Source organism: Gracilinanus agilis, chromosome 4 (assembly GCF_016433145.1).
Source record: "Gracilinanus agilis isolate LMUSP501 chromosome 4, AgileGrace, whole genome shotgun sequence".
NCBI classification, from domain to species: Eukaryota; Metazoa; Chordata; class Mammalia; order Didelphimorphia; family Didelphidae; genus Gracilinanus; species Gracilinanus agilis.
In genome coordinates, this window is record NC_058133.1 from 167,919,020 (window position 1) to 167,930,744 (window position 11,725).

The 11,725-nt window shown below is 46.7% G+C and overlaps 1 protein-coding gene across 1 annotated transcript; it reads left to right on the forward strand.

Annotated features, from left to right (window-relative positions):
- Positions 1–777: 777 nt before the first annotated feature.
- Positions 778–5,334, forward strand: KRTCAP2 (keratinocyte associated protein 2). Its single transcript, XM_044672932.1, has 5 exons — positions 778–870; positions 1,866–2,020; positions 2,408–2,471; positions 4,509–4,575; positions 5,175–5,334. The coding sequence occupies exons 1-5, from the start codon at positions 867–869 to the stop codon at positions 5,293–5,295; spliced, it is 411 nt and encodes a 136-aa protein (XP_044528867.1). The 5' UTR covers positions 778–866; the 3' UTR covers positions 5,296–5,334.
- The last annotated feature ends 6,391 nt before the right edge of the window (positions 5,335–11,725 follow it).

Below are 11,725 nucleotides of genomic sequence, written 5' to 3' on the forward strand. Positions count from 1 at the left end.
GGGGTGGGGCACCACTGCGCATGCTCCAGGGACCGGCTTCGAACAGCGCCAGTGGTTGGGGGTGGGGGGCGGCAAAGAGAGCGGAGAGGGTGAGGAAGGTGGTGTGCAGGGGGCGGGAGGGGTGGTGGTGAAAGGCTGGGACTTTCCCCCACGTGGTTCCCTGGGAGGGGGGGGTAACCTAGAAAGCTGAGGGGCAGAAATTTAGGGACACTGTTCCTATGCTTGTCATCCCGCTTCCCTGAGAGCACCTTTGCTTCTGTCAAATCTGTTTGTGGTGTATGTATGCAGCTGGACATCAACCTCCAAACGCCTGCCTCACAGGATTACGGACTAGAGGAAGGTGGACACCACTTAGGAAGTGGGGAGGATGGGAACACAGGGGTCTGGAGGGAAGAGCGACCTAAATCTTGTAGTTAGCTGTGCAACAAGCCCTAGGGAGGGGGAATCACGGGTAGGGGTGGACATAGTGGGCATGGAGGGGATATAGGATGAATGGACACATGCACATCTCGGGGGGACGTGGAGGGGATTTAGTAGCATTGTATCCAGCAGAGAAGAGTACGACGGACACTGAGGAGGTAGCCGATCGGACTGGGATGGATCCGAACAGGGCGGAGTTCGGAGGACGGGCGGGAGTGGCGGGACAGGGGCGGTGGCTGGGGCTCGCCGTCCTTGCATTTCTTCCTCCGCTCCGGCAGTTGGCGCTGCCCCCAACGCAAGAAGGAGTCGAAGGAAGGAGGCAATGAAGAGGAGGGGAAGATAAAAGGAGGCCGAGTCTTGACGCATGCGCAAAGCTCTCCGAGGCCGGTTCGGCTCCTTGCTTTGTCCGGGTCGGAGGTGCTGAGTGGACCCGCACGTGGAGCATCATGGGTAACGGGACCGGGCAGGATCTGGCGGAGATCCCCTAGGAGGGCTGGCTCAGGGATGGGGGAACTAGAGTGGGACGGACCGCTCCCGGGGCCGGGGCCGTCACGGCGCTGACGTGGCTTGTCTGGCCAGTCTCAATGAGCAGGGCTTCGGCGGAACTTGAGAGCCGCGGGGGGCCTTGTGCACCGTTCAACTCCAGTTTACAGATGAGGAAACTGAGGCTCAGAGCGGGAGTGGTCCCTTCTCCCCCACCCCCCGTTCACACAGAGGCAGAGTTAGAATTCGAACCTAGACCCAGCGTTCTGTTTAGTGCCACCTTGTCATAAATGGATTGATTGAATGGGGCAATATCTTGGAAGTATAGGTGTTAGTGGGAGAACCGGCCATTCCTGAATATTATTCAGGGGTCTGGGCTAGTGACCGAGGAATGAGCCACAAGTTGTATTCATTGGAGAACTCTGGATGAGCTTAATTGGTTTCCTTAACTGTAAAATGGTGCCTACCTCACAGGATTGTTGTGAGATCCTGTAATTTGCAAATCTAAAAGCTGGGATTCTTCTTCACCTGGAAGCCCATGTTTTAAAAATACTTTGTAACAGCCATATTTTACTATAACTGGTTTCCTTTGTAATCCTGGGTATTTTATCTTATGCATTTAAAAATATTTTGAAAATGGATGGTCTATAGTCTTTACCCACCTGACAGAGAAAGGGTTAAGAACCCTTGCCATAAAGGGCTATGTAAATATGTGCCATAATCACTATTATTAAGACATTGGTAGGGGACCAGGCATTATGGGAAATCACCAAAGGACCTGGAATATTACTGAGATGACAAGGCACAATATTGGGGTGTTACTGGTGAATTATGGGAGGGTTGGTGAATCATGGATTAGAAGGATCAGATATATTAAGAGATTATTCATGGGGAAGGGGAGGCAGGAAAGTCTGGGGAAGCATATTGTAAATTGTTCTTTCTTTCTCAATTTTTACTTTCAGTGGTGGGCACGGGCACTTCTTTGGCCCTCTCCTCGCTCCTGTCCCTGCTGCTGTTTGCAGGGATGCAGATGTATAGCCGGCAGCTTGCTTCCACGGAGTGGCTTACTATCCAAGGAGGTCTGCTGGGTTCAGCATTGTTTGTGTTCTCCCTTACCGTATCCTTCTGGAGGGTGAGAAATGGAAATTTCAGAAAAGAAGAGGCCTTTGCTTATTAGCAGCAGAAAGACTAGATAAATATAAAGAGGAGTAAGGCCTTATTAGCAGCAGAAAAATCAGATAGATGTATAGATAGGAGATAGATAAATAAAAATATATAGAGAAATACAGAGATAAATGGAGAAGAAGAGATAGATATAGATGGAAGTTGAGAGAGATAGATATAGCTATATAAAGAGAGATAAACATATAGGTAGATGGACAGAGAAAGAGGGATAACCTATATAACACCAGCAGGGCAGGGTTGTTGTAAGGATAGTGCTTGGTAACCTTCAAAATACTATAGAAATGTTTCATTTTTATCCTCCTTAACCCCTTCACCTCAGGCCTTCAACAATTTGGAGAACCTGGTCTTTGGTAAAGGGTTCCAGGCCAAGATCTTCCCTGAGAGTAAGTGAGAATCTGGAGGTGTCCAGGTGGGCACTGGTATATTGGAGCCCTCACCTTCTATGGAGCTGCACTGGTGTCCTGTGGGAGGTTGAGGGGGCATGGCAGAGGATGTGTAGGAGACCATCAGGGCGAGGGAATGATGTGTTAAGTAGGATCCAGCTTACAGATACATTTTGCTTTTACTCCACCAGACATTCTACTCCAGTACAAAAAAGTTATTAAGTACCTCTCATTTGTCAGGTACCCATGAGATGGGAGTTCCTGGGTTCAAATCTGGCCCCAGACACTTTCTAGCTGTGTGACCCTGGGCAAGTCACTTAACCCCCATTGCCTAGCCCTTACCACCCTTCTGCCTTGGAACCAATACATGGTATTGATTCTATGACAGAAGGTAAGGGTTTTTAAAAACAAAAAACCTTTTAGTCCAAAGTATTTTATCTGCCTCTGGGATGGAGGGAAGGAAGAAGAGAATCTGGATCACAAAATGTCAGAAAACAATTGTCAAAAATTGTTTCTACCTGTGATTAAAAAAAAAGAAAAATTGGGGCAGCTGGGTGGTTCAGTGGATTGAGAGCCAGGCCTAGAGATGGGAGGTCCTAGGTTCAAATCCAGGCTCAGACACTTCCCAGCTGTCTGGCTAAGTCACTTGACCCCCATTGCCCACCCTTACCACTCTTCCACCTAGGAGCCAATACACAGAAGTTAAGGGTTTAAAAAAAAAGAAAAAGAAAGAAAAATTAATTGGAAAAAAAAAACAACCAACCAACTCCAAAACCTTTAGTAGGTAAAACTGAAACCCATCATTTTCCCCCAAGCTGATCCTTTCTCCAAGTTTTAGTTGATCCTATTGCAGGCTGTCAAGATTCCATCCAAACCCCAGAGACTGAGTCCAGCTCCTCTCCCCATTATTTTTTTTTTTTATCCTGGGACTCCATTCTAGGAGCATAGGGCCACAACCAGTAGGCAATGGGTCACGCAGTCGCTCAGGGTCACCCAGCTGGTAAGTGTCTGAGCCTGGATTTGAACCTAGGACCTTTCGTCTCTAGGCCTGGCTCTCAATCCACTGAGCTAGCCCAGCTGCCCCTACTTTAGGTTGCAGTTTCTTTAGCAGATGTAGTTTTTTTACAGGGTGGGGTTGCTAGCCCCACGCCCAACCCTCCTCCTTTTTCATCCGGGCTAGGGACCGTCCCACCCTCCCCATTATACAGCTAAGGAAAAAAGCCCAGAGAGAAGTTATTGGCTTAGAGGGAGTTTGTGCTGAGCTGATCTTCCAGGAGAGGAGGTTAAGGCCCTGAGTGTGTAGCAGTTATGACAAGTGACATAGCTAGTGCTTGAAAATGTGCAGGTTTTTGTGTTTCTAATCTCATTTGAGCTACACAATAGTCCTTTGAGGTTTGGTACTGCTATGAGCAATATTCTCATTTTACCTATGAGGAAACAGGCTTTGAGAGAAGGGAAAGGGAAGGAAAAAGATAAGTATTTCCGTAGCACCTACTGTGTGTCAGGGATTGTGCTGACCTTGTTTTACAAATATCTCATTTGCCCCTAATACCAACCCTATGAGAAGAAGGTTATTATTATCCTCATTATTGTTATCTGTTGAGGAAGCCAAGACAAACAGAAGGCAAGCGACTTGATCATGATCACATAGCCAGTATCCAAAGTTAGACCTGAACCTAGGTCTTCCTGACTCCAAGTCCAGGGCCAGGTTCCTTCTGATATAATAATTAAGATTCATATATAAGAGCAGCTGGGGGCTCAGTGTACAAAGAGACAGGAGGTCTTGGGTTCAAATGTGGCCTCAAATACTTCCTAACTGTGTGACCTTGGGCAAGTCACTTAACCCCCATTGCCCTATTCCTCACTGTTCTTCTGCCTTGGAACCAATACATAGCATTGATCTAAGACAGAAGGTAATAGTTTAGAAAAAAACATAACAATGGATTATCCCATATCTGTTCCCTGGACATATGACCCTAAGTTCCTTCTGAGTGCCCCTCTGAATTTTGCCCCTCTTGTTGCCTTCTTCCCTTTCAGTTCTCATCTGCCTCCTATTGGCTCTCTTTGCCTCTGGCCTCATCCACCGAGTCTGTGTAACTACCTGGTAAGTATTGGGAATTGTGACAAGGGGCTTGGTGCTGCTGCTACAGTGTTAGTTACCTTCCCTTATTGCTTTACCCTCTTCTGCCTCTAATTTATTTCCATTTTTAAAGGATCCATGATCTCTTTGATATGGATATTTATTTCTTCCTGCCCTTAATTAGATTATCCCCATGAGTCCCAATGGCCAGAACATTTGTCATCCTACAATGAGTATGGTGAAATGAGCATCTCCCTTTAGTTGGGCCTCAAACAGCAGGCCTAAAGGCCATCACTAGGCCTGCCCTTAAAAGTCTTTCTACCTTGGTGGCACTGCTCATGTGATCTAGCCTTTGAGACCCGGGAGTCACTCCCACCCCAAAAAGAGGCATCAAAGAGGACTTCCAAAAGGACTACCTGTAACCGGTCACAGAAAATAGCCATCTCCCTCCTCCCACCTCCACTCTATACAAATCCTTCAGCTTTGTTGCTCCCCTCCTTCTGCAGTCTGGACTGCCATATTCCAGGGTAAATAGAGCAATTTAACATCCTTCTCTGACTCAATCACTGACCCTGATTCCTTTAGCTCTTGACGTGACCTCTTTTCCCTCCTTCATTGTGCAGCTTCATCTTCTCCATGGTTGGGCTTTACTACATCAACAAGATCTCCTCTGCTTTGTATCAGGCAACTGCACCAGTAATTGTCCCTGCCAAAGTCACAGGCAAAAGCAAGAAGAGGAATTGACCCCTCAGTGACCAATAAAACTAACTCCTTTGTAACCCAGTGTGTTCTACTCTGTTTTGGATGGTATTAACAGTGGTGTGCTTGTGTTTCATAACTGTCTGTCTGGGGAATGAAAGGGAACCATATGTACAATACACTTTAAAAAAAAAAATAACCCTTACCTTCTATCTTGGAATCAATACTGTGTAAAGGTTCCAAGGCAGAACAGTAAGGGCTAGGCAATGGGGATTTAAGTGACTTGCTCAGGGTAACACAGCTAGGGAGTGTCAAAAGTCAGATTTGAACCTGGAACCTCCTGCTTTTGTCCTTTCTTTAGCCCACCCAGGGACTTGTCAGTCTTCACTTCAGGTGGATGAGAACATTTTAAGTCTTGGAATAGAAGCTAGAACATAATAAAGTCTTCCTTAGCAGGAAAGGGGCCCTGGAACAGGGCAGTGAAAGGAATCTCGGTAAGATACTATTGACGTTTAAGACTCTTCCCATCCCACACAAATCAACTCCCCCTGACTCCTATTTTGTTCCTTCTTTCCCTTCTGGCTTAATTTTCTTCTACTTTGGGGCCTCTTTTTTTCTTTTTCTTTCTTTTTTTTTTTTTTTAAACCCTTACCTTCTGCCTTAGTATCTGTTCTAACACAGAAGAGCAGTAAGAGCTAGGCAATTGCAATTAACTAATTTACCTAGGGTGACAAAGCCAGGAAGTGTCAGAGGCCAGATTTGAATCCAGGTGCTCCTGCCTTTAGACCTGATACTCTATCTACTGTACTACCTGGCTATGCCATTTGAGCCATTTTTCCCCCTATGCCCTCCTTTGCTCCATCTCTACTTCTAAATCTTACTCACAATTTTTTAAGCAGCTTGAAAGCTCTTGCAGTCCTTGCCTTCCTTAAGAAACAATTTATCCTGCTGGAATGGAGTGGTAGGTTTGGAATGAGAAAAACCTACATTCAAACCACGTCTGATAGTAGCTATGACATCAGGGACAAGTCCCCTAAGTTCTCTGTGCCTTTGTTTCCTCTATAAAATGGCCATAATAACTGCAATACTTATCTCACTGTTGTAAGGTTCAAATTTATTTTCCCTCTTATCTTAAAAATCTGTATATTATTGCTGTTACTGTGTACAGTGATCTCCTGGTTCTGCTCACTTTACTTTGCGTTCCTTCATATTAGCCTTCCCAAGTTTTTCTGAACTCATTTTGTTCTTCGTTCCTTATGGCACGATAGTATTCCATCACAATCATATGCTACAACTTGCCCAACCATTCCCCATTGAGGGATATCCCTTCAGTTTCCAATTCTTTGTCACCACATAAAAAGGGCAGCTATAAATATTTTTGTACAAGTAGATCCTTTCCTCTATCTTCGATGTCTTTGAGATACAGACCTACTAGGGCTATTGCTGGGTCAAAGAGTAAAATTATTTAGATGTTTTGGGGGCATGGATGACACAATGGATGTAGCACCAGACCCGAAGTCAGGAAGACCTGAGTTCAAATCTGGCCTCATATATTTACTAACTGTGGAATTCTGCACAAGTCACTTAACTCTTTTGGCCTTTGTTCCTCATCTATAAAATGAGCTGGAGAAGGAAATGGCAAAACACCCTAGTATCTTTACCATGAAAACCGCAAATGGTGTCACTAAGTTAGATATGACTGAACAAATGAGGAAAAGGAAGATGAATATGAAGCTAGATCAGAGTTCCATTCCTGATTTAGCCTGTTGCTACCATGTAACTTTGGGCAAGTCACTTCTCTAGATTTCTCTTTCTCATCAGTAAAACAAAGGGGATGAGCTAAGTGATCCTTAAGATTTGGACAAGTTTATGGCTGAAGACTATAACTGACTGCAAAGAGTGTGGAATATTTTGCAATGTATGCTCATCTGTTTTGAAAGTTTTAGGGGGCTCTGTGAATTGAGAACCAGGTCCACAGATAGGAGATCCTGGGTTCAAATCTAGCCTCAGACACTTCCTAGCTGTGTGACCCTGGGCAAGACACTTAACCTCTATTGCCTTATGACGCTTGAAACAAATACATAGGATTAACCCTAAAGCAGAAGGAAAGGGTTTTTCTTTTATTTTTAAAAGAAAGTTTTCTTGAATGGATCCCTGCTTCATTCAAACCACTGCTTGTCCTCTCTCTATCAACATAGCTGCCTTGCTTGCCCTTGTCTCCATGTGCTTTGTCTCCCAATCAAGAAATGGGTTTCTCCCTGAAATGAGAAATGATTGCTTCTGAATCATTCTGCTCCTGCCCTATCCTCTCCCCCCATTCAGGTGCATTCAGGAGGTTTCTTGGGTTATGGAGTCAGATGGACCTGGAAAAGATGATAGCTAAGGAAATGTCCTATTTTACATTCAGAGGGGAGCATGTTCTATGGGGAAGGGTTGGGGGACAGTTTTTTTGATCATTTGGTCATTTTGATCATTAAAAAAAGAGTTTACGGATGTTTTTTTTTTTTTAACCCTTGTACTTCGGTGTATTGTCTCATAGGTGGAAGATTGGTAAGGGTGGGCAATGGGGGTCAAGTGACTTGCCCAGGGTCACACAGCTGGAAAGGTCTGAGGCCGGATTTGAACCTAAGACCTCCTGTCTCTAGGCCTGACTCTCACTCCACTGAGCTACCCAGCTGCCCCCTATGGGTGTTGTTTTTAAAAAAACTCTTACCTTCTTAGAAGCAATACTGAGTATTGGTTCCATTAGGCAATGGGGCTTAAATGACTTGCTCAGGGTCACACAGGTAGAAAGTATCTGAAGCCAGATTTGAACCCTTTCTCTGCGCCTGGCTTTCAATTCACTAAACCACCAAAAAGTAGCTCTATCTTTTTTTTTTTCCTTTTTAAACCCTTACCTTCTGTTTTAGAGTTGATTCTAAGGTAGAAGAGCAGCAAAGGCATAACCCCAAAAGTACCTGGGGTTAAGTGACTTGGCTAGGGTCACAAACTAGGAAGTATTTGAAACCAGATATGAACCCAAGTCCTCCCATCTCCAAGCCTGATGCTCTATTCAGGATGCCACTTGGGGATAACGTTTTTGATCATTAGATTTGGAATGAGATCATTTGGACTTTAATATTAGTTAGTTACTACCTGTATGACCTTAGGCAAGTTACTTAGCCTCTTTTTCTTTCACTCTCCTCATTAATAAATTGATGAAGTTAGACTAGGCAAACTCTAAAATCCCTTCCATCCTGGGATGTGCTGCAGCCAGCTCTTATCTGCTGGAGAGAGCTGATTGTTACATTTTCAGGGTGAGCTTTTTAAAACCCTTACCTCCTGGAAATCAGCAAACATTGCCGATTGGGGTTTGATTTATTATCTTGTTGGTTGTCTAAACTTAAAAAAGTGAAGGAAAATTTCCAGCATACCTTACATCTTGAAAATCTGTGGTCTTAAAATTGTAGTGGGTGAAGTTTCCTGCTGTTTCCAAGGTTTGCCTACAGAGGGTGCCTAGAACTCATGTTCATATTGAAGTTGACCCTGGAAGATCCTTCAACCACCAGGAGGCATCCCTGAGATCCTCAGGAGGGGCATAGCTGCTCCTAGCTATCCCCCTCCTACACCTTTCTAAAATCTAGGAGCTCCATCACTTACTTCCCCACAGTCCTCTCCTCAGCCAAAAGACTAGAAATTGGAGTTGGAAAATAAAATGTCTGGGAACACCAATTTGGAAGCAAGGAGGAGGGGAAGGGGCTTAGTGGAGACCCTCTTCCACACCCCCAGCCTAAGAGGAAGGAAAACTTGACCCCCTTTCCCAGTGGGGGAGGTCCTGCCTGGGTTGCCCAGGATATTCTGAGAGATGAATTTTGTAGTTATCCTAAGAGTAGATCAAAGTTCCCCTCCTCTCCAGCTGGGACTGTTGGGTGTGTTCCCTGACCCCCTAACCTTTACCTTTTGCTTAATATCTGTGGTGAGGAGACCCGGGGCTCCCTCCTTGACCAGGCAGGGAGACAACCCTCCCCTGGGGCATCACGCCTGCCCAGGGATAAGCTGGTACCGGGACGGAGTGAGTTGCTATCACCTCTTGTGTCTCAGGGGTGGCTGGGGTGAGAAGGGCCCTGGAGCAGGTGAAAGGGTGTCTGCTGAGGTCTGGGCACCTGCCATCTGGCTGCGTGGGCAGAGGGGGCGCTTGGTGGCCAGGGATAATGATCCCCTGCTAGGGGATGTGTGCCTTTACAAGGCGGGTCGGCGCCAGCATCTACCCTCCACCCGGCATTTCGTGTGCCCGGCTTCAGGGTGCCAGCTTCGGACCCACCAATTAACGCTGGAAGGGGGTACTCACAAGCAGCCCAATCACTATCATTACAGCCAGGGCATTTCTACAGCCTGGGGAAAGGTGAGAAGGGGCAGAGACCCGGCCGCACCGGTCTACTTTGTCCTCGCCCCCCCCAAGAAGCTGCGAGTGTGTGGCTGAGGGGGAAGGGAAGGAGAAGGGGCGGGGGGGGGGAGTTGTCCAGCGCCTCGGAGTATGGAGGGAAACCAGATGTTTCCTCCCTGCCTCCCTCACACGAGGCTCCGACACCACTGCAGCCACAGGAAACAGGAGTAAATAATAGTCCGGAGGGGCGGCGGGAGTGGAATGGGGGTGGGGAGGCGCGCGCGCCAGAGCAGTGAGAAGGACCTTTCACTTGGCCGGGGCTCCTGGCTGGGAAGGGAGTTTAAAGGACTTGATGGGATGCCCCATGAGGTCAGAGGCATTGTGCCCCTTGTCCGCAAGCCTGGGACCCGGCGCATGGGGGCTGGAACACCAGCAGGGAACATGGTGCCGCGGTGGCCCACGGCGCTCCTTAGGCTTATGGGTCAGGGGCCGGGCAGCCGGCCAAGCATCAGGGCAAAGGCAGGGCGTGCCAAAGGGTCAGGACCGGGGAAATAGTGGCTGCAGAGGGGAGAGGGAGCAGGGGGGCTCAGCGCCAGCCCTTGGCTCCAGCCCTTTCCGGCCCTTATTGTCCTTGGTGAGAACAGGAGAGCGTCCTGTTCCCACTGCCTGCCCACCCCAGCCCGGCTCCCCAGGGGTTCGGGAAGGATGTTGGGAAACAAGAGAGAGCCAGAGACACGGAGAGACAGAGACACAGAGAGACTCGGAGACAGAAACAAAGAGGGAAACATTGGTTCCAAAACAAGTATTGAGACCCGCTCTGGGCACTGCTCCGTGCTGGGGCCGGAGCCCCTCTCCTCTGGGAAAGTCGCAGCTTGGCCTGGGAGACCTTCTGTCTTAAAATCAGTACTAACTATTGGTTCCAAGGCAGAAGAATGATAAAGGCTGGGTATTGGGGATTAAGTGTTTTATCCAGGATCACAGGGCTAGGAAAAGTCTGAGGTCAGATTTGACTCTGGGTCATCCCATCTAAGGATCTGACTCTTTCCACAGAGCCACCTAGCTGACCCCCTCAAGGCTGATCTTTACCAGTCATGACTTTGGCCACATGGGTTAATCTCTGAATTTATTTCCTACTCCGGAAAATAAAAAATTTAGACTAAATGTTTTTGTTTTTTAGTCATTTTTCAGTTGTATCTGATTCTTTGTGACCCCATTTGGGGTTTTCTTGGCAAAGATTCTGGAGTGATTTGCCCATTTCCTTCTCCAAGTCTTTTGATAGATGAGGAAACTGAGGCAAACAGGGTTAAGTGACTTGTTCAGGATCACATAGCTACTAGGTGTCTGAGGCCAGATTTGAATTCAGAAAGAGGAGTCTTCCTGACTCTAGGCCCAGAACTTTATCCACTGCCCTAAATGATCTCTCTTAGTTTCCTTCCAACTCTAACACATAAGAAGACAGAGAGAAATAGTGGTGCAAGCAGGAACCAGACGACTTAGAATAATGGTTTTAAATGCACAAAATAAAAAACATAGCCCCTCTCCTCTGGGAAAGTCACAGCTTGGCCTGGGAGACCTTCTGTCTTGGCCTGGGAGACCTTCTGTCTAAAAGAAACCAATTATATTGAAATAAAATTGTATTTTTTTCTCCATCCAAGTTCCTTGAAATCCCCCCTACCTCCAAACCCTATCCTTGGATTTCTAGTTCATAACTCTTGCCCTAATTGTACAGTTAAGAAGGGACTGATATTCAAGAAGGACCTTAAAGGCTGGTCCTTGGTTCCTCCAGAGAAGAATTTCATTCTGCCTAGTGGAGAAATGAATGGGAAGAGATATGGTCCGGGAGTCACCCCAGGAATAGGTCTTATCCCTTTTTTCACCTTTCTCACAGTTCAGTTTCCTTTACAGAATCCCCCTCCTTGAAAGGATTGTTCCTTTCTGCAGACTTATGTAATGAAATCCATCCCTACTATGCCCAAATCAGTGACCTAGTTCTAAAGTGACTGGCTTTCTTGGAGCATATTGAGGTGGGAAGGGGGTCTTGGGAACCTGATTGGAACTGAACAAGCTTTGTACAAAAGACAAAGAACTGAAAATGAAGTGAGACCTATCACT